General features: G+C 42.1%; 1 protein-coding gene across 2 annotated transcripts in view; it reads right to left on the bottom strand.

Moving 5' to 3' along the window:
* Nucleotides 1–24463, bottom strand: part of LOC126474110 (esterase FE4-like) — a 111996-nt gene that overhangs the window by 73253 nt on the left and 14280 nt on the right. For both annotated transcript variants that reach the window (XM_050101536.1, XM_050101535.1), the window contains exons 3-5: nucleotides 13661–13805; nucleotides 11294–11479; nucleotides 4294–4484 (exon numbers count right to left, since the gene is read on the bottom strand). In XM_050101536.1, the coding sequence (XP_049957493.1) occupies nucleotides 4294–4484; nucleotides 11294–11479; nucleotides 13661–13805 (522 nt within the window). The remainder of the gene's footprint in view (nucleotides 1–4293; nucleotides 4485–11293; nucleotides 11480–13660; nucleotides 13806–24463) is intronic.

The raw sequence follows: 24463 nt of genomic DNA on the forward strand, positions 1-24463 counted from the left end.
TTTATCTAGACGGAGCATCCTGGTATACAGTGGTTGCTCAAATTCATGCTAAATGCAATAAATGCAGTTTAAAATTTATATCGTTCGAAATTTCGGCTAAATTACCTAATCTGGTCCACAATTTATTGAACTTCATAAATGTTTCAGTTAGACGTTACTATTTTAAGAGCAGATATAAAGGTCGATACGCAGATATCCATAGAATCCATCGATGAATTCATATCTTCCTGTGAATTATGGTAGAATGTTAACTTCGGGAGCTGTAGAGAATCTCGCCCAGTATGATTGTGTACCGCGCAACAGGCCATTACCCACTGCGGTGCGTAACACTGCACCTCGTCAATGGGCCAAACAACGCACAAACGGGGTAACAGCTGACTGGAGGCGTATACTGTTGATCGTCAAGTGACGATTTTCTCTTGTTTCAAATAAGGCGTCGAGTACACCGAAGGGCCAATAATGCGCTTAACCCTCGGTAGACATACTAATGCGTTAATGCGGAAAAGATCTACGCTGAAAAGGGAATTAGTTCCGATTGTGACCACCAGGTGCAAATCTGGCGATGTACGACGGTGTGACATCCACGCTATTTGACAAGCCGTAATGTGACTGAGCAGGATGGTTGTTGAGAAGAGAGACCGTGTGCTGTTAGTGAAACTGTTTTATATGAACGGCAGCATTCACAATACTGCATTGCGAGAGTGTCGCCGACTGAAAGATATGAGGGGAGGGCCGAAGTCATTAAATTATTTAAAGGAGATGTAATGAAACTCGAAGACATTTGTAAGCTTGGTGTGGCACCTAGAAGAGGTAGGCGTCCTATCCTGGTGGAAGTTGTTGACGAGTTTGCTGTTGATGTAACTGGCCACGCAGCATATACCTCGTGTAGTGCTAGTGTTCGTGCAGTGTCACGAGAATTTTCCATCCCATGCTCAAGAGTATGGACAGTTTTGCGGTATATATTACACTGGCACCCGTACAGGATCTACACGGTGCAGCAACTGAGACCTCGTGATCCGCAGCAGTGTTACGAATTTGCTCTTGCTCTCTGGCACGGATCTAAGTCGACGACAAGTGTATGAGCAGTATTTTGTGGTGTGATGAGGCACATTTTGCAGTACCGGATGCAGCGAATACAAACAACTGCCGAATCTGGAGTGCTGCTGAAAATCGTGTTGTGCATGAAGAGTCATTGCACTCGCATTGACTATATGGTGTGGATTCACAAGCACTTTATTCTCGGTCCAGCATATAGTACACCCAGAGGGCCTGTCGAGTGTACCGTGGCGCCTGCCTGTCATCGAGACCTCCATGTACAGCATATGATTGCTGCTTTGGAACAGCGCAACTGTGTGGAAACCAATGTTTTCAAGCAAGATGGGGCAATGCCTCACGTTGCTCGCCCAGAGAAAGATCTGCTGTTTGATGTAACTTTCCACGAATGTGTTATCTCCAGAGGTTTTCCTGATGTGTGGCCTGCAAGGTCACCTGAATCCATGTGGCTTGGTTCTTAGTCTGTTTAAAAGAACGCGTTCACCAGGGACACGTTCGGTCTATATCTGATCTAAAGGCCAGCATACAGAAACACGTTGGTCAGATTCCGCAGGAAATACTGCGAGCACCTTTTAATCACATCATTTTACGGATGCAGCATCTTGTCGACGTCTATGGTGCTCATAGTGAACAAATTGTGTAAGTAGCGCTTGACAGTAAAAATCAACATTATGCCTTTCTTACTCGTTTGACGTTTTCTGCTCATGTTCCGTTCAGGATCCATTACATACAGCGCCAGATTTGCATCTGATAGCCAGAATTGGAACTAATTTTTTCACAGTGTAAGTCGGTTCCACATTAGCGCATTAACATATCTAGCAAATTTCGCTGCCGTACGGTAATTACAGCCTACACTGACCTCCGTGAGTAGCTGCACTTTAATTGTAACCATGTGTTATTGTACTTCGGGACTGTTTGTCCTAGACTAACTTGGACCCATTCATGCATGTTACCGCGAAAATGGCGAGTACGTTTATTCCATTATTATTGGTGAGCAGGAATTGCTCTTTTCTGATATATCTTGATGGTTAGCGTGCTGTGGACACTCCAGATTTACCAGAAGACAATAGCCGTGTTAACAGGCTGCACGCACACACTGAGGTGACAAATTCATGGGACAGTGGTAGGCTTGTATACAGTTGGCGACAGTATCGTGTACACAAGTGCACTGCGTTGGCGGACGTGTCATTTTTACTCAGGTGATACAAGTGAAAAGGGTCCGACGTGATTATAGCCCCACAACATAAATTAAAAGACTTTGAATGCGGAGTGGAAGTTGGAAAAGACGCATGGGTCATTTCTTCCCGGTAATCGTTAGGGAATTTAGTATTCTGTGGTCCACAGTGTCAAAGGGTGCGCCGAGAATACCGAATTTCAGGCGTTACCTCTCAGCACGGACAAACAATGGTCGACGGTCTTCACTTAACGACCGAAAGCAGCGGCGTTTGTTTACAGTCGTCAATTTTAACAGTCAAGCAACACAGCGTGACAACCGCAGAAATCAACGTTTCTGTTAGGAGAGAGCGGCGAAATTTGGCGTTAATGGCTTATGGTAGTAGATGGCCTACTCGGGTGCCTTTGCTAACAATACGATATTGCCTGTAACGTCTGTCCTGTGTTAGTGACCTTATCAGTTGGACCCTAGGAGATTAGCAAACCGTGGTCTGGTCAGGTGAGTCTCGATTTCAGTTGGTAAGAGCTGACGGCTGGTTTCGAGTGTGGTGGAGACACCACGAAGCCATGGGCCCAAGTTGTCAACAAAGCACTGATCAAGCTACCTTTAGCTCCGTAATGGTGGAGGCTGTGTTTACATGGAAGTCACTGGCTTCTCTGGACCAACCGAACGGTTCATTGACTGGAATTGGTTATTTTCGGTTACTTTGAGGCCATTTGCAGCCATTCATGAACTTCAAGTTCCAGAACAATTATGGAATTTTTATAGTTAACAATGCACCATGTCTCTGGGGGCACAGCTGTTCGCGATTGGCCTGAAGAATATTTACCGCGCAGAGTAGCCGTGCGGTTTGAGGCGTCATGTCACGGACTGCGCGGCCGCTCCCGCAGGAAGTTCGAGTTCGGGCATGGGTGTGTGTGTTGTTCTTAGCATAGGTTCCTTTCAGTTAGTTTAAGTAGAGTCTAAGTCTAGGGATCGATGACCTAATCTGTTTGGCTCCTTAGGAATTCACACACATTTGAAAATTTTTTGAAGAATATTCTGGACAGTTTGGGCGAATGATCTGGCCAGCCAGATCGCTAGAAAGAAATCCCATCGAACGTCGTTGGACATACTGGAGAGGTCAGCTAGTGAACAAAATCCTGAACCGGCAACAAATTCGCAAGTATAGACGGCTATAGAGGCAGCATGACACAATATTTCTGCAGGGGACTTCCGACGACTTATTTAGTCCATGGAACGTCGAGCTGCTGCACTATGCATGGTACAAGGAGATCCGTCACGATATTACCAAGTATGCAATGGCTTTTGTCACCTCAGTGTGTGCTGCTAGTTTGTCGAACAGTTAGGCACCTTATCACACCTCACTTTTCCCGAAAAATCGCCCGCTGCTATTCAGACGCAAATAATTTCCACGATTTGGTACCTCAGTCATCAATGAGTGGCTTGTGCTGGGTGAGGAATACCCGAGAAACTTGTGGAGTCACTTCTTTGCCGAATACAGGCTGTTATCAAGAACAGAGGCGATATTACTTTTTTTTTCATGATGTATTCTGGGAGTGACTAACTTGTTTCTTTGTTCAGAGTCTTTAGTTGCCTCAGCTTACGTAACAGCAACATTTACTCTCCCACTAATTTTTCTCAGCTTAAAAGATTTCTTTAATGTTCCCATTTCATGCAACTTGGTGGTATTTTCTTACCAATCATAGATACTTATATGAGATAAATAAGTTCAACTTTACGACCGCAGCATATCCCATGCCAACACAGACAACCTGCTTGCCTAACTTCTGACAAATATATAGTATGCTTGCAAAATGTTCTGAAGTCGGGTCTCAATATGCAAGAGCAAACTGTCTGCATCAGCAGCTGGGTGCAGTTTAGTGCTACGTTCCGTGGCATGAGATGCGTAACATGTCCTTCCTTCACGATTTAATGACTAATGTAGTGCATTTAAAAGAAACATATAATTTCACCTTATGTCCAGTACTACTTCTAAGAATTCCACTTTGTTTTTGGAGCTTGTGCTCTCATGTTCAGATTGATAAAAATCTGCAAGTACTGACAATGAAGTGCAACAGTGTAGTGGTGAGGTTGAACGCATCGACGCCCCGCAGGCATTCGACCAACGCGGTGTTTGGTTCTGTAGGGCATCCAAGCAGGGCTGCCACTTTGCGAGCCTTGTCCAAACCCGGTCTTCTGACCGCCCAAGTTGCCGATGCTACACCACTCTCGGAAATAACCTTCTGGAACAGACCTGGAACGTAAACACAGCATTCATCATTTTGTAATTGACCAAGGCGTATGCTGAAAAAATTCCTAAATTGACAGTAGTTCAGCAGACACGACAAGTCATAGTGATTAGATATTGCTTACCAAGATTAAGAAACAGTCTAAATAAATAATATTAATCATTTTATTAGTTTCTAACAATTTCGTTGCAAACGCTGTGAAATCCATGTGTCGCGTTCAGTTACTCGACAGGATTTAAGAGTGTATCAGAGTTATGTTTTCTGGGAAGTGAAGCAATGTTTGACATATTGTTGCAAGTAATATTTTTTGCTCCAACAACTCAATTTAGTTTTCCCTGTAATTTTCTTGCCTAGCAGGTAATTAATCCGAATTTTATTACTTTATCAATTGTCAATACCGTATTTAATTTTTATCTTTCGCGATAAAAGAAATAATGCCTTACATTTCATACACTAACTCAACACTGTAACACATCTGAGATTGTAACACAATATTCTGTGAACACGCTGTCAATGTCTCAAGAAATAGCGTTAGAATGGCCTTAAAATTAAGATAGGTGGTTCCACCTTAACCACAGTACTATACGAAATGTCGCATGCTGTATTTTCAAATACAGATCGATGTGTGTGCTCTTGGTGATAAAAAAATCCTCAATGAGAAACATGTAGAAGCAGTTGAGACGAATGTCGTAGTATTTTCCTCATTGAATAATACAAAAATCTATATTCTGTTTATAAATATGTATAGAGCTTAAGAATTTTGCAAAATTGTATAGGTCCACAAATTTTCTGAAGTGCTCAAAGGAAAACGTCGAAGTATGCTAGAAAACAGCCGGCCGCTGTGGCCGAGTGTTACTAGGTGCTTCAGTCCGGAACCACGCTGCTGCTACGGTCACAGGTTCGAATCCAGCCTAGGGCATGGATTTGTTTGATGTCCTTAGGTTAGTTAGGCTTAAGTAGTTCTAAGTCTAGGGGACTGATGACCTCAGATGTTAAGTCCCATAGTGCTTAGAGCCATTTGAACCATGTTTGCTAGACAATATTGTTCCACATTTGAAGTTCGAGTTTCTGATAAAATTGGGAATGGATACTCAGGACATTCAGTTTATAAGAAGAGAAGCGCTGAATAACGGGCTGACCCTCTAATGTAAATGCTTAGAAATAAGTGTTGCCATCTGTTGCTGGGTACGGCAACTATCAAAATTGACATTGGTCTCATTCCTAAATATCCGAATGTGATATTTATTGATGAGACCAATGTCAAATTTGATAGTTCCCTTGTTCAGCAACAGATGGAAACACTCATCTCTGAGATTTTATATTTGAGGGTTAGCTCCTTTTCCCGCGCATGTCTTCATGTTTGCCGTCACCTGAAGTGATGGTATACTTCACTGTATAGGGTGGTGAGAAACAGTACGAAAAATCTTGTAAGGGTGGTTCAAAATGGTTCAAATTTCTCTGAGCACTATGGGACTTAACAGCTGTGGTCATCAGTCCCCTAGAACTTAGAACTACTTAAACCTAACTAACCTAAGGACAGCACACACATCCATGCCCGAGGCTGGATTCGAACCTGCGACCGTAGCAGTCACGCGGTTCCGGACTGCGCGCCTAGAACCTCGAGACCACCTCGGCCGGCTGTAAGGGTGGTGCAGGGAAGGTTGTGCAGAGAAATAATTTTTAAGAAAAAAATCGATGCGTTGCGTCGTTTCCGAGTTAATTAGCAGTGGAGTTAACCAATCAGTCAGTTGCAAGCGCAAATTCATGCGGCCCGCCAGAGACCAGACAGACGTGTGCTCCGTTTGATTTCCTATAATCAAACATGAAAGCCATACAAAAATTGGATCTGAGAAGGCAGTAAGGCTCGAACCCGAGGCAAAGGGTGAACAGTCTCGTGCGATATCATGTATGCTATGAGAACAGCTTGAACTAATTGTTGTATCTAGTGGGTCTCTTGATGTTCGCGTGCAACAGCGTGATTGGCTAACTTCAATGATAACTAACTCGGAAACGGGGCGACGTAAGGTATTTTTTTCTTAACAACCTTTTCTCAGCATAACATATCCTGCAACGTCCCTACAAGCATTTCAGACTGTTTCTGGCCACTCTGTACAAGCCGAAAGGCTTCTTAGCTCTGTTGGCGTCATACACGGTCACTTCCTCACACTGCTGTTCCCAGTCATAGGGAAAACGATTGTTGATACTCCTCCGAGCGAGTTCGAATCTTTTCGCGAGACGTACGTAGGAGAAGCCAATACATAGGCTGAGTATTTTAATACAGAATGCTTACCTAATTTTAACAGCAAACTACACTTTCAAGCACAACACCTCTCTTACAACGCCTGCCAGTGGGGTTGGATGAGCATATCCGTGATGTTTTTCCCTCTTCGTAAACGGACCTGTGACGAAACGCCATGCGCTTCTGTGAATATTCTTTACTTTTACCATCAATTCTTTCTGGTACGGGTCCCAGACTGACGAGCAATACTAAGTATCGGTCGAACGAGGGTTCTGTAAGCTGGCTCCATTGTGGATGGATTACATTTCCTAAGGACCAACAAACCTTAGACTCTCACCTGGCTTCCCTACGGTTAATTTTATGGAGTCGTTATAGTTTTCATCCCCGCGTGCGCAGTGCTCTCAGTGACCGTTCAGCAATCGCGTGATCATACGATAACAGATCTTTCCGCCTATTTGTACGCAGTATATTACATTTGGTTATTTTGAGAGTCAACAAAATAGCGTACTTTACAGAGGTGCAATCGGATTAGGTTCCACGCTATAAGATGCTAACGTTGGTGTGTTTTGAGACAATAGTTTTCGAAGAAGTCCTTTAAGAAAGGAAGAACTACATACAACTTCTCCAATGATATTTCTATACCCGAATCGTACTGACAACATTTGAGACTTCGTAGGAAGCGGACATGCAGCTAGACAACATACGCCGAGGAAAATTCTGATGAACAGCACTGTTATTACAGGGTTACTGGTTCCTATCCTCAGAAATTTGTGAGCCGTCTCAAAGATGGCATGCCATAGCACTGCATAAGGAATTTAGTCATTAGGGATAAGTCTAGTCTACAATATGTTGTTTGCTATAATCAGATTATCCACTGCAATTCTCAGTTCTTAACGCAACGTATTCTTCTGTTTTGTTTACTGTGTAATATGACAAATACTTTAGGTTTTTATGTATAATCTGTATTTCATACTTTGCTTATACTCATCTTCTGACAGCTATTTCTGTATCAAGAAATATGACAAATACTTTAGGTTTTTATGTATAATCTGTATTTCATACTTTGCTTATACTCATCTTCTGACAGCTATTTCCGTATCAATGAATTTACTGTCTCATGGCAAAGGAGACTGTAGAGACCTAGCGTCTTTAAGATCAACCGTTTCAACGCCATTATACCTGTACTGTGTTTGCAGTTAATACTGCCGCTTGCCTGAGTTGTTTAACTATGTTTTGATTTACGTACACCTTACTGTGCTGTTTCAATAATACAACAGTCATTTCAGAAACGAGCTGTAATTCCAGTAACAATTAAAAGTGATGGCTAATGGCTACTGAGTTATATTATGCTTCGCACAATATGAAGAGTTGCCAGTGATTCCAGAGTGTTTCAGATAACTACATCGTTTCTCGTACAGCAAAGGTAGCTAAACAAATTGTGGCAGAAGACAGACGTGCTGCTCTACGCAGATGATATTTCTGTGGTCACAGAGACAAAAAAAGATCAACAGAAGGTCTTCAGCACAATGGAAAGCATTCACTGTAATCAGCATGGTATGAGAACAAACAAGCGAAAGACTAAAGTGGTGGTATGCAATGCTGAAGAAGAGTACGAAGCTTTAAGAATAAGAATTAAAAGAGAGGAAGAGAGGAGCTAGAAATTATAGGGGAATTCTCGTATTTGTCAAGCAGGATCACAGAGGATGGTAGAAGTCGGGAATAAATAGTAAGCAGATACAGCAGACCGAAACAGAAATTAATTTCAGAAAGAACTTACTCAAGAGAAAGACAACCAGTCTGGAAATACGGAAACGAATCGTGATAGCATTTGTTTGGAGTGTGGTCTTACACGGGAGTTAAATTTGGACAGGAGGAAGGCAAGAGGGAAGGCGTCTGGAGATTTGGTGCTGCAGAAGGATGACGAACATCAGCTGGAGTGACAGAACTGCCAACGAAGAGATGCTGAGAAGAGTATAGGAAACCAGATCTCTGTGGAGGCACATCCAAAGAAGAAGACACAAACTCGCAGGTCACTTATCAAGGCGCACTAACGTCACGGGAACAATAGCAGAAGGAGCTATTAATGGGAGGAATCGCCAGGAACAACCAAGGATGTCATACTTGTAGCAATTTGTGAATGACGTGGGATGCACTACATGCGCGGAACTGATGAGGAAGGCTGGCAGAAGAAGCGAACGGCGTACTGCTGGAAGCCAATCTCAGTGTTGTACGCTATAGAGGGATTAAACTTTTGGCACATGCAGAACTGATGCTACATTTTAATTTCTATCTTCTATGCAGTAACCATATCATTAGAGTTTTTATGGACAGTATAATTACATTGGAGTCTTGTACTGGAAGCTTCTTTGGTTCCAGCTATACATTAGTCATTTTCATAACAGAGGAGAAGTTGTAAACAGCTCACGTTCTCACCATTTATGTTCGATGAGATTTATTAGAGATTTACCTTTTATTTATAATGTATGAGAAGATAAAGAATATATTAAGTTCATTTAGTATTATCAACGGAGTTGCATTTAAAAATGTAAAAAAAGAGAACAATTAATGCCTCCGGTTCTAGCAACGCTATCAAATAGAAAGTATACGGAGAAATTGCATACATCTTATCGCTTCATCTGTCCTACATACAGAGAGGAAAACTGAGGAGGTCATCATCCTACATACAAATAAAGCTATTTTTTAAACATTTGTCTCTTGCTTCATATAACTGACCCTGTTTAACCAATTTTGTTAACCAAAGCGTAAATTTTAAGCATTCTAATTATTTTATTCCTCTCGAGCAATCACAACAATAGCTAAATTATACAGGGTGATCCATTGATAGTGACCGGGCAAAATATCTCACGAAATAAGAATCAAACGAAAAAACTACAAAGAACGGAACTCTCTAGCCTGAAGGGGGAAATCAGATGGCCCGCTAGATGGCGCTGCCATAGGTTCGAATAGTTCAAATGGCTATGGGACTTAAAATCTGTGGTCATCAGTCCCCTAGAACTTAGAACTAATTAAACTTAACCAACCTAAGAACATCACACACATCCATATCCGCGGCAGGATTCGAACCTGCGACCGTACGGTCGCGCGGTTCCAGACTGAAGCGCCTAGAACCACTAGGCCACTCCCGCCGGCAGGAAGTGTTCAGCCACATGTGAAACGTCAACCACGACCTGCAACAAATGGTGATACCTAACTAGGTGTTTTAGCTACAGTCGCGGTTAATCCGTAATCAGTAGCAAACAAATTGCGCGAGAATCGGGAATCTCAAAAACGTTGGTGTTGAGAATGCTACATCAACATCGATTGCACCCGTACCATATTTCTGTGCACCAGGAATTGCGTGGCGACGACTTTGAACGTCGTGTACAGTTCTGCCACTGGGCACGAGACAGATTACGGGACGATGACAGATTTTTTGCACGCGTTCTATTTAGCGACGAAGCGTCATTCACCAGCAGCGGTAACGTAAACCGGCATAATATGCACTATTGGGCAACGGAAAATCCACAATGGATGCGACAAGTGGAACATCAGCGACGTTGCCGGGTTAATGTATGGCGCGGCATTATGGGAGGAAGGATAATTGGCCCCCATTTTATTGATGGCAATCTAAATGGTGCAATGTATGCTGATTTCTTACGTAATGTTCTACCGATGTTACTACAAGATGTTTCACTGCATGAAAGAATGGCGATGTACTTCCAACATGATGGATGTCTGGCACATATGTCACGTGCGGTTGAAGCGATATTGAATAGCATATTTCATGACAAGTGGATTGGTCGTCGAAGCACCAAACCATGGCCCGCACGTTCATCGGATCTGACATCCCCGAATTTCTTTCTGTGGGGAACGTTTAAGGATATTTGCTATCGTGATCCACCGACAACGCCTGACAACATGCGTCAGCGCATTGTCAATGCATGTGCGATCATTACAGAAGGCGAACTACTCGCTGTTGAGAGGAATGTTGTTACACGTATTGTCAAATGCATTGAGGTTGATGGACATTATTTTGAGCATTTATTACATTAATGTGGTATTTATAGGTAATCACGCTCTAACAGCATGCGTTCTCAGAAATGATAAGTTCACAAAGGTATATGTATCACATTGGAACAACCAAAATAAAATGTTCAAACGTACCTACGTTCTGTATTTTAATTTAAAAAACCTACCTGTTACCAGCTGTTCGTCTAAAATTGTGAGCCATGTGTTTGTGACTATTACAGCACCATCTACCACAAAGCGAAAAAAGTGGTCAAAATAAAACATTAATATTTCTTTACGTACTACACGAATATGTAATACAAAATGGGAGTTCCTATTTAAAAAAACGCAGTTGATATCCTTTTGACCTCTGGCAGCGTCATCTAGCGGACCAACCATAGCGCCATCTGGTTTCCCCCTTCAAGCTAGACAAGTTTCGTTCTTTGTAGTTTTTTCGTTTGATGTTTATTTCTTGAGATATTTGGCCCAGTCACGATCAATGGACCACCCTGTATATTAGAAATATGTCCCTAGTCTAAATATGTATGTTTAGCTATCAGAACGTACCTTTAGAAAGAGGGGACAACATATGGTAGTTCACACTAGCTCCTCCCGCACTCTGGCCGAAGATCGTCACGTTGCCAGGGTCACCGCCGAACGCCTCGATGTTCTGCTGAACCCACTTCAACGCTGCCACTTGGTCCTTGAGACCGTAAATACCCTGACAAACTTCATCGTCCGTGCTTAGGAAACCTGTTAAAATAAAAATTGTTTATCAAGCTTCCATGAATGATCACTGACCAGGTGTAAATGGAGTAAAATGAACGTTCTTTGGTCAGTTTCTTTAAACTCGTCCGGCCATAACATTCCTCGCAAGCGTTTATAGCGCCTGCCTGTAGCTAGCATACATTCTCACGGCGAGGAAAGCTGCGAAGCTCATCACCCTACCCAAACCTAACAAGAATTTACTCCTTCCCGAAGTCAACAGACACACTTCCCTCCCAACTGGCCTCACAAAAATCCTAGAGTTAATCATCCTTTTACCCCTTTATCAGTTTCTGACTGAAAACAATATCCTTATTCTGGAACTGTTTGGATTGCGCACTGAGCATTCCATTTTCCAGCAATCCCTCTGCTCGGTGGAGCACATTCGCCTGGCCAGGGCAAGGAGGGGAACAACAGGAACAGTGTTCCTGGGCATAGAGAAGGCACTTGATCGTGTCGGGCACAATGGCCTAATTTACAAAGTAGATCAAATTGAGTGCCCAGGTCACATAATATAGATCGTTGACTCCTTCCTTACAGGGCGACAGTTTTTCGTAAGGAACGGAGACAAGTGCCGCTAGACACGGAAAATTGCATCAGGCATCCAGAAAGGTTCGGTTTTAGGTCCGGTCCTTTATACCACATACACAAATGACATTCCTAAGCAAATCGGTGAAGAGATTGCTCTCTATGCCCATGACACCACCGTCTGAAAAAGTAAAGGCAGTCTCCTCCAAATACATCGCAACCTGCAGCAACACCTGGACAAGATTACGCAGTTGTGTAATTGATGGAACATCAGGATCAACCTCACAAAGTGCCAGGCGATCTACTTCACCCCAAAAATCAAGCTCCCTGACCATCAATGGCGGCAGGGAATTGATTTGGAGAAATTCTGTAACATAACTGGGCCTTGAGATTGATCGACGCCTAACACGGAACAAGCATCTCACTACTGCAGCAAACAAATGCTTCATACTTTTCTGTAAGTTGTATCCACTCCTGAAAGGTGACTTACTAACCGTAGAGTGCAGACTACTCCTCTGGCGCCAGCACGTACGTCAGGTCATACAGTATTGCTCAGAAGTGTGGTCTATGGCACAAGACACTATAATAACAAGACTGAAGTGTCTGCAAAGCAAAGTTTTCCGTATCTTCTCAGGCGCTGGTAGGTACGTCCCCGACACATATATAAGAGATCTTTTAGGGCATCCCACAATCTACTCATTTATTGAGGACAAATCCACAAAATTTTACGAAACAATACAAATAGCGCCCCACATCCTCATTCTAAGTTTAGGACAAGAACCACCAGAGGCTTCTCCCAAACGCCCAAAACAACCGCTACGCGCCACTTTAGAGATTGATACCAGACACACACAAAACACCAAGCACAACCTTAAACATTGAAACCACATACATAACACCATTTCCTCGTCCCGTAGCGCATTCTGAAGTCAGAGGTGCTTCATATACAATATAGCACAACCATATACTCATATACTCAACGCATTTACAAGGAACTAGAAATCAAAACACTATTCTAACAGAGTTTACTATAGGGATTACATCACTCAATAAATTTATAGTCTTAAATAAAGTGTTCCACTTGAACGGCTGCAACGTCTCCACCCATCATTTTTAAGGGTACTTTCTTACGAAACACGAATAGGGAATCAACAAACCACAACCATAACTGCTGCTCCAGACAGCGCTCCTGCCAAACAGCGTGTTTTATTATTTGGCAACCTGTCATCCCTCCGAAAGTCTTAGTTTGCAGTGTTTGTTGTCATGAACTCTGTTTCACGTGTTCGGCTGTTCTCCAGTTGTGAACAACGTGGCAGCGTTAAGTTTTTGTCAGAAATTGCTAGGGGCACCGGGACATCATGATACGAGGGAAGACACGCAGACGAAACAACAGTCAAACCAGTGGTGGTCTTTTACATAAAGAAAGCAAAGCAAATGAGAATTAATCAGAAAAATATGTTGGTTTCCTTCTTTGGAGATTAAATTTTGAACAACAGTGTAACTGGGAACCCTTTCAATGCAAGCAGATTAATAGCATGAAAATTGTCTACTTCTATTTGTAATCGTGTTCCGTGTACAATGCAGTGTTTTCATATTATCTGGTTAATTTCAAATCAGATCACTTTGAACACATTTGCTTACCTAGAACACCGATACGGTAGTTGATGGTGACGAGAACGATGTCGTGATCAAGGAGATAGCCTGCTTCGTACCCTTTTGCAGTGCCTCCTATCCAACCGCCTCCATGAATGAAAAACATTACCGAAAGAGGAACAGCAGGTTTTAACTGAAAAACATTTAAATTACACCTGTATGCGTTACAAACAGTTCTGAATTAACTATCTAGAATGTAGTTTCACAATACCAGCAAATATGAAATTCTTACGAAAATGCACAACGTGGCACTCACCTTAAGAGGCAACTGGCTGAAATGAGAAAACATGAAAATTAATAAGTCAAAAAAAATTTGTTGAATATTTCACTCAGTCGCACGCACATTCTCTACAGAATTTTCACCATCGGACTCTAATGGTTACTTTTGATATTATATTTTTGTAACGGATGTCGTTAAAGTACAATTCAGCTGACAGAAGCTACGCAACATCTCCGTAATTAGAAAGAGATGACTAGCTTCCCATTTAAAAGAAAATAAGAGAAAGAAGAAAGGAGCAAAAATGAGAAGATAGAGGGACAGAAAAGTTACGTTGACAGCTATCTTCTTATCACAAACTCAGCGGTATAATTGGTAGACTCAAAAGGAATGAGGGTGCTCGCATTATTTATGAAGTGCTATAATTTGTCTAGGCGTATTAGTGCTTTATTTGTTTGTACTGTGAACTGTATTTATGACCTTAAATATCAAAATTGGTCTCTCCCTAGCAGTTCACGGACAGTTTACTGCAGACGTCAACTTGTGCTCCATCGCAAGCAAGTAAGGTGGAACTGGATCCCAGTCTCATGGAGAACGACAGTCAGAATTCTTTTAGGCAATGGAAAGGATGAATATAAAATTTTTTGTCCTAAATTGAAGCCGAACACAACTAACTAAAGAAATTTGTACAGTTGGTCCCGTTCCTTTTTCGTCAGTGTTTGTTTACTGGCGGTGCCGAAGAACAATTTTTAGTAAACGGCTTCTCCATTGCCATTGAGCATAAGGTGAAAGCTCAATTACTTAACCCTATTTTACTAAACCTTCTTAAAATTTACGATTGCAGTTGTATCTCTTTACGGTTCCCACCATTTTGGACTCATTAGCGACACATACTCTTGAGTACCTTAACAATGAACATCGTTGTTAAGAAAGACTGGATTATTTATTGTCTGATTCCAGCGGTTGTAGTGGGACGCGAAATTGAAGCGTCACCCATCTACCATTGTCAGCCCAGTTTGCAGGTGAATATAAATTTAATTTAGTGTTTTGTTTATGTATTTTTGTAATCTTTGTAATTGTTGTGAATTATCTAAAGTTTTGTATTTATTTTTTTATGTTTCATGTACGGAGAGGGAGGCGCAACGAACGGAGACAGCATCTTCACTACCGGGGCCAGAGAGAAAATTGCTGGCCACTATACGTCGCGGGTCGACAGCCAGAGAGCAACAGAAGATCCTGAAACCGAGTTGTTGCGTCGTGCTTCTAAAAACTGAAAAAATAAGATTTTGTAATTTTCTACAACAACGATGTCATAGAAAGTTTAATCATGTTGTAAATGTTCGGTCCTATCTTGTCACGGCTCAGGTTCACGTCTATATGTAGGAAGATAATAAACTAGTGGATACTGCTAAAGCTCAAATACGTGTTCCGAGAATTTATTTATGAAGAATTATGTGAATGAATTGATTATTAATTTTGACTACGCTTATCGCGAGTTTGAATCTGGAAAGTTTATTCAATGTGGTTCTAATATTTGCTGAATCAGATAACTTGCATTAATATAATTTCTGAGAAGAAACAAAACGACATCTAAATTGAAAAGGTTTGCACAAACAAATTGGACTGAGTGACGAAATTCTGCGCATACGACTCAAATGATGATGTTTTACAGTTTCGTTCAAGAACCATTCAGAGACAATTTAAAAAGAATTTAAATAATTTTTGAAGTGTGTTGTAACTGACTTAGGTGACGAAGTCTGCACATGGTCATATGTCAAAAGAAAATCATTTATACAAAACTTGCGTCGTTACACTACACGGTTTGCTGATATTGATATTTGTCGTAAATATTAGGAATGTTTTGTAATGGTGTGCTTGTTTTCTAATAGTAGGCATATTCGTTGGAATTCAAATTAGTGTGGCATCTTAGGTGAACTACCAAGCAGTCACGATTAGATGAATGTTAGTTTAATCATATTGGCCCCCTCCAGTGCTAATCTCGTCCTCTGCTACTAAAATTAGCGCAATATGGATGGTGCTGATATGCCAAAATATAAGATGATTTCCTTGAAGAAGCTGATAAAGACACAGAAGATGGAGAATTAACTGAAGACAACAAAAATGCCAAGGGAGGAAAGAATGCTAATTTTGTCCTTCGATTAAACGAAGAATGACGACGACATTTTGTAACCACTTCTGAAGAGTAATTTGAGCAGAACACCGATATAGGTCTTGCTTGGATTGTAATAGTAGTGTCTACAGCCGAAGACTCTCGTTTTGTATGTATATTACAAGGTGTACAACTTCGCTTCCACCGTTTTTTCGCCAACATTTGAGGTTTTAATGAAACAAATTGGTTACACATGTATCATTCAAAGTATTTTCCATCGCTAACCACTACTTTCTCCCATTGTTCGGGCAGTGTATGAATCACGCATCGAAAAAATTGTTCATCTTTTGAAGCGATCCACGAATCGATCCAATTTGTGACTTCTTCATGAGATCGGAAGTGTTGGTCAGCCAGGTCATGCGACATTGATCTAAACAGGTGATAGTCAGAGGGAGCAATGTCTGGAGAATACGTCGGGTGGGTAGGACTTCCCATTTTAACGTTTCCAAGTACGTTTTGACCCATTTAGCTACGTGGGTTCGAGCGTTATCGTGCTGCAAAATCACTTTTTCGTGCCTTCTCATTGTATTGCGGCCGTTTGTCTTTCAATGATCTGCTCAAACGCATTAATTGGGTTCGATAACGACCACCTGTGATTGATTCACTTGGTTTTAACACCTCATAGTGCACGACGCGGAGCTGGTGCCACCAGATGCAGAGCATGATCTTGGAGCCGTGAATATTCGGTTTGGCTGTCGACGTGGAAGCATGGCCGGGATATCCCCATGATGTTTTGCGTTTACGGTTACCGTAATGAAACCATTTTTCGTACCCGGTCACAATGTGATGTAGAAATCCCTTCCGTTTTTGCCTCTTAAGCAACTGTTCACAAACACAAAAACGCCGTTCAATGTCTCTTGGTTTCAGCTCACACGGAACCCAAGTTCCTTCCTTCTGAATCATGCCCATAGCCTTGAGAAGTTTTGAAATGGCTTGCTGTGTCACTCCCACTAATCGTGCCAATCCATCTTGAGTTTCGCGGGAGTCTTCGCTCAGCAATGTCTCCAATTCTGCGTCTTCGAAAACATTATCTCTTCTACCACTATGCCGGTCTACGACGTTAAAATCACCGTTCTTGAATCGTTGAAACCACTCACAACACGTTCTTTCACTAATAGCGTCCTTACCATACGTACTTGAGAGCATTCGATGAGACTCAGCTGCTGTTTTCTTCGTATTGAAACAAAGCAGTAATGCCTTCCGCAAATGATGAGAATTAGGCTCGTAAACTGACATTTTGAATCAAAAACAACTTTATGATGCAGACACAAATCGACTAATGTTTGAATGAGGTAATGTTGACCGAGGTCCAAGCTAACTGTCTGACGTCTGCGATCTGTTTCTTTCGACCGCTACTTACCGTTGTCGCCACCTATCGGCAAACGGCGGAAGCAAAGTTGTACACCTTATACTCCTGGAGTTAACGCATAACACAAATTATGAATTGTTTTCTAATAAAGTTTTGAGCAGTGACATTAATATTATAGGGGATAAAACAGCACATATCGTATTTATTTCGCGTGTAACATATACTTGTAAATCAAATAACCGTAATTAACTAGTGCATAAGATGTAAATGAAGACTTTCTTTGAATAAAATTTGGAGCAGTAAAATTTACGATGGTTTAGTAGAGATGTAACGATTTCCCTCTATAGTGTTCTAGGATTTAGGAAACATAGCAAGCGGTGACTTTTTATGTAGCTTCATTTATGCCAAGATTCGTTTCGTATTTTCACCAATCTTCAGTTCGCCTACTACTTTTAGGGGAATATGTAGTTTTGACATGAAAATTGAGACGCGGGGTTTCTGTGGGACTGAAGTTTGGCTGAGGGCTGCGCGAGCGTGGACTCTCAACCAACTGTAATTTAATTTTACTAACGGTATGAACCACGCAAATATCTGAGCGCATACATATCACAAAATGAACCTTTAGTTTAAACTTAACTATCCAACTGACTGTACACCCAATTTTACAACATAAAATTTCATGAAAATAAGCTATCAGCCCACAGTATAAAGAAAAGCTTTAGGGATGCACAAATGAATACATAATCAGAAAATCTTAACCTAATAAATATATCTCATCCAATATAGATACTTTACGAAACGGCCAGTGGACGTTACTTGAAACAACTTGCACTTGTCAACAAGTTCAAACGAGGACACCCCATTTCGACCCACACCTAAGCAAATACCAAGCGACAGCACGGACACGAAGCAGGCCCTACAGCGAAAGAATAAAAAAACGTAAATCAATTAACAAGGCACGTAAACAGACAACTTGAACCACTGAAAGCGTATCACCAAAATACTGTTGCCCAGATAAATCACTGCTTTACAGTGTTCAGGTCTCACACGGCCTTAAATTTTACATCGAGATATAACTGACTTACAGAAGACACTGCTCCTCAAATTACAGGCCAATTAGGGGCCACACCGTTTCATCAGTTCATAATCTTGACAACACTCTAATTTAACACGGACCCAAGGGTCTATACAACAGAATGACACAAGTAACTCTTAAACCTGTTTCATACGAGCGACTTTCTGGTCAATATCGTCTTCTCGAAGTTCCGATGCCTTTTGTGCCTGCGTGTAAATTCGAACCCGTCATGACGTAAGAGTGTCTATAAAGTCAATAATCTATGGATGGTGCCGATTGTCTTCTAAATTTCCATGTTAAGGTGCACCTGAGCATGCGTAGAAACAGGGGAGCACAACGGCGTGTGATGACACCGGATTTTAACCTATTCTGGGGGAGCTCATTCCTATTACAGAAATGGATATTATGCTGTCGCGTCTTCTTAATCTTTATTCCGTTGTTTGCTTTCTTTTCATGAGACACTGAAATCTTATCCAAAGTCCTGGTAATACTTCCTAATAGTGTTCTCTTACAGGAGAGAAAAAAATATCAGGAAGTGGAAACGTATTTACGTTTTACAGAGAGGAAACGTCAGAATTATATGACGAGAAAAATAATTTTCGATGTTATTTAGTACTGAGCAAGGAAGGAAGACAGAAATGGGAAAGAAGAAGCAGCTTTTTACTGCGTTGTAGACATGATGTTCCATGTGTTTGCACGTTTATATTTTCTCGAGCAAATAAATGCGTATGTTCTGAGACGTTTGCGTGATATTTTCCTATTCTTTCAGTTCTCAGGAGTGTAAATAATTTACAACGCGACCTGTAACAAGAACTACCGCCGTGAACTGTGCTTTGGTTATTAATAAGCGTTGTTATCATTGCTTGTTCCTACATTTTGTTACTATATTTCGATTTTTTCTCAAAACGGGTAGTCCCTCATAACCTCGCCTTCACCATTCAGATGACAGACTACACAACCGACAGATGTTCACAACACATACAGTTTTGGCCCTTAGATGTACACGAAAATGACCACGCTAAACAGATGAGACTCAGAATAAAACGCCAAAGGCGCTGCAGTAGGTACACTTGTCTCGAGTATCAGTTTTATGCATGGCATTCGATTCGTTGCAAAGGAAATCTCTCTTTCGCAAATGCTTGCTGGCTCCCAGCTGCCGTATCCTCTAGACAAAAGGTCGTCAAACTTTTTAGCTATAGTGCAAATATTTGCGTTGTCGGAAGACACCTCGGGCCACATGAGCGTAGGGTGGTGGTTGGGGGGTGGGGGTGAAGTGGTCACTCAAAGGGAATTTCACGACACCATGGTTAGAAAGTTACCACTTACATATTTTAATTCTAAGTTTTACAAGGTATCAAATCAAATATTTTAAATGATAAATGAAACTATATACACGAACTAGATTTTATTTAGTTATTTATTTATTTTTTGAACGGTTACGTAGTGACCAATATTCCATGTCAAAGTGGATAACGTGGCCAGTGCCATTGCAGCACGACTCCGTATTTGTTTTCTCTTTCTTTTTTATTTCTGGGCATATGTTCTGGGCATCTTCATGTTTTAGTATCTGGAAAATTACCAAGCCGCTACAGTAGACCGTTTCAATCGGACTTTTGTATTAGACCAGAACAGAGACGGTTTTAAGTAATATGAGATACTTAATTCAAAATTGTCCCAAAGAGATAAAATGGTGAATATAGAAAACTTTTAGAAGTCAATGTTATCTGTTGTGTTATGCGTGTTTTTTGGAAGTAGATAACTCTTATTTGGTTAAACACCTTGGCCACTATCCGCGGTTCTAGGCGCTGCAGTCCGGAACCGCGGGACTGCTACGGTCGCAGGTTCGAATCCTGCCTCGGGCATGGATGTGTGTGATGTCCTTAGGTTAGTTAGGATTAAGTAGTTCTAAGGCTAGGGGACTGATGACCTAAGATGTTAAGTCCCATAGTGCTCAGAGCCGTTTGAACCACTATCCGCGAGGAAGAGTCTGGTCAGTTCTTCCGATTGGAAGCCAGGTCGGCATTAGTGATGCATAGAAGCTACTAACAAACTGAAGGAGATATCAAAGAAATACATTTGTAGGCCAAAAGATGTCATTTAAACATTGATATACAATTTAGGTATATACTAGTAAAGTAACAAGAATGATACACACTTCAAAATAAATTTTGCATCAACCCAGTTCCCAGAACTCCTGCAGACAGACGGTGACTGTGAATATTGTATCACAGACACAGTCCCTTTGACTGTTCAGAGATGACACTAAACCCGCCCAAAGATGTAAGCAACCACGCATGTGCAGCGCCTATTAGACGGAGGGGGTCCGACAGCCGATCAGTTCAAGTCATTCCAGAAGGAAGGACGTAGACGGCTCATGTTGTCTGTAGTTCATTCAACAATGCCTAGACGGTCACTACTGCGGTTCGATCGCGTCCGCATTGTTACTTTGTGCCACGAATGTCTCTCATCAAGGGAAGTGTCCAGGCGTCTCGGAGTGAACCAAAGCGATGTTGTTCGGACATGGAAGAGATGCAGAGAGACAGGAACTGTCTATGACATGCCTTGCTCAGGCCACCCGACGGCTACTACTGCAGTGGATGACCGCTACCTACGGATTATGGCTCGGAGGAACACTGTGAGCCAATGCCACCATGTTGAAGAATACTTTTCGTGCAGCCATAGCACGTCGTTTTACGACGCAAACTGTGCCTAATAGACTGCACGACGTCCACGGCGAGGTCCATCTTTGCAACCACGACTCCATGCAGTACGGTACAGATGGGCCTAACAACATGCCGAATGGACTGCTCAGGATTATCATCACGTTCTCTTCACCGATGAGTGTCGCATATGCCTTCAACCAGACAATCGTGGGAAACGTGTTTGGAGACAACCCGGTCATGCTGAACGCCTTAGACATACTGTCCAGCGAGTGCACCTAGGTGGAAGTTCCCTGATGTTTTGGGATGACATTATGTGGGGCCGACGTACGCCGCTGGTAGTCATGGGAGGCGCTGTAACGGCTGTACGATGCGTGAATGCCATCCTCCGACCGATGGTGCAACCATATTGGCAGCATATTGGCGAGGTATTCGTCTTCGTGGACAATTCACGCCCCCATCGTGCACATCTTGTGAATGACTTCGTTCAGGATAACGAAATCGCTCGACTAGAGGGGCATATCTCCGATATTCTGGAATTAAAATCACGGAAGTTCGCATATGCCGATGATCTGGCTACTACTTTGCATAGAGAGTCATTCGAACAATTGGAATCAGGCCTAAATTCTGACTTGGTGCAGCTTCATAATTACTACAGGGCCTGGCAACTGAACCATACTGCATTAAAAACACTAAGCACAGTGATGCATCTGAAAAACAAGCAAGCAGACAGGAAGCTGCCCTTGAATATAGCAGGCCAGAATATAAGACATGACAGAACACCAAAAATACCTGGGTGTTAAACTGGACCGCAGCCTAACATTCAAAGAACATAAGCGAGGATGTCAGCCAAAAACTCAGAGGCAGAGTCAATACCATCCAGAAACTCGCAGCTTCTACCTGGGGAAGTAATGCTACGACACTTCGTACTTCCTGCTTGGCTCTCTACAGCGTTCCAGAATACTGTGCACCTTTATGGGCCAACAGTACGCGCGTCAGTAATGTAGATGTTCGCCTAAATGACACCTTGCGAACAATAACTCGAACAGTGAGACCTATCCCAACACCATGGCTCTCTGTGCTGGCAAACACTGAAACTCCCTCACTCCGCAGACAACACGTAATCCAAAGAGAAATGCAAAAAAATGTTGCTTACATCACACTCCCAATACTCGCTGATCTGCATGGTCCGACACGATTAAAATCAAGAAATCTCTTCTGGAACCACCCCTCGAACAATCGGGACACCATAGCAGAATGGAAACACCTACGACAACAAGCAAATGTTAAAAATGGACACCTCCTTAAGAACCCGGCTGATCATGTTCCTGGCCTCAACATTCCTCGAAGAACCTGGGTGGCACAAAACAGAATGAGAACTGCTGTTGGACGGTGCAACGAGCTGACGGCCAAGTGGGGCTACGTGGACGATCCTCATTGTGACTGCGGCGAAATACAGACGATGCAGCACATAATCGAGTGTGAAATTCGTGGTTTTCGGGGCGGTTCACTAGAGGATCTGCGTAGACTCACAGACTGTGTCATTTCTTGGCTTTGTAATTTAAGTGTTTCTGCTTAAGTGTAAATTTTTTTGATAGATTACAACATGTACGCCCTGTAGGTTTATAAATGCTGTAATATGTACAACTAAATTTAAAATGAATAATGTTTTGTTACATTTGCATGGTAATTAAGTTTCCCATGCTGAATGTGTATAGTACTGTAAGACATTTGGCATATCGAACGCAAAATAAAATAAATAAATCGACTAGAGTCGCCAGCATGTTCTCCAGACATGAATTCTGTCGAACATGCCTGGGACAGATTGAAAAGGGCTGTTTATGGGCGACGTGACCCACCAACCACTCTGAGTGATCAACGCCAAATCGCCGTTGAAGAGTTGGATAATCTAGACGAACAGTGGCTTGATGAACTTGTGGATAGTATGCCACGACGAATACAGGCATGCATCAATGCAAGAAGACGTGTTACTGGGTGTTAGAGGTACCGGTGTGTACAGCAGTCTGGACCACCGCCTCTAAATGTCTCGCTGTATGGTGGTACAACATGCAATGTGTGGTTTTCATGAGCAATAAAAAGGGCGGAAAAGATGTTTATGTTGATCTCTGTTCCAATTTCCTACACAGTTTCCGGAACTCTCGGAACCGAGGTGATGAAAAACCTTTTTTGATGTGGGGCTAAATGACTTACTTTGTATCACACGATTCAAAATCAAAAAAAGTTTTTACTAAAAAGTGACAGAGAAAGTTTCTTCTGTCATTCTCAGTGACAACATTAGCGATGCATATTAGAACTAGTGTGACCACTTCTTGACAGGCAGTAGCGCTGTTCAGGATAAAAAGTATACAATAGCCACTTTTCCCACCCTGGCGCCTTTACCACACTTTCCCCTAACGATCTTACAATTAATTGGAACTCTACATAAATTAGTATGTTATGTTAATTAATAACGGTAATACGGGACACGATCTTAAATGTTTGCTAACAATTTTGGATGTCATTTTTCTTCTACTCATTGCATTTTATTTCAACAGCTGTCATCTGTTTTCATACTACTTGCTACGAACATGTAATGATGTGCCACATTTTAAGATGATCGTGTCTAATGAGTATTCACGAATCCACGTTACTTCCGTTGTCATATATGCTATAGCTGTTGACTGGTACTAGTTGAGAATGCACGGAAGTTGTGGTCATTGGAAGACAAGAAATGTATTATGCCCCTTCTCACTGCTAGTAACTCCGAACCCGGCGCGCTAATCACCACTCTTCCCTGAGGTAAGCGGCAAACTTCAATTAAATCACTACCAAATTCACCAACGTCGATTAATAGTAAGCTCATTTTAAAATATTTGTATCTCCGTAAGCATATTTATTTATTACCGAGCAAGAAAAATACGCTGTTAACACTATGCCGTCCGGCGACACCACAGTGGTGTCGTGCGTGAAATAGCGGTCAACGACCGGCGACACCACAGTGGGTTCGTGTGCATAGTATCGTTCAGTGGCCGGCGATACCACGGTGGTGTCGAGAGCATAGTATTGCGCAGTGGCCGGCGACAGCACTTTAGTATCTTCTGCATTCTGTTGGTATTTTGTTTAGGTAACAGAAGTTACACACGACAACAAGTTTTTTGCTTTTATAAGTACATCTACATCTACATCTACATTGATACTCCGCAAGCCACCCAACGGTGTGTGGCGGAGGGCACTTTACGTGCCACTGTCATTACCTCCCTTTCCTGTTCCAGTCGCGTATGGTTCGCGGGAAGAACGACTGTCTGAAAGCCTCAGTGCGCGCTCTAATCTCTCTAATTTTACATTCGTGATCTCCTCGGG

This window comes from Schistocerca serialis, chromosome 4, assembly GCF_023864345.2.
Source record: "Schistocerca serialis cubense isolate TAMUIC-IGC-003099 chromosome 4, iqSchSeri2.2, whole genome shotgun sequence".
Classification (NCBI taxonomy): Eukaryota; Metazoa; Arthropoda; class Insecta; order Orthoptera; family Acrididae; genus Schistocerca; species Schistocerca serialis.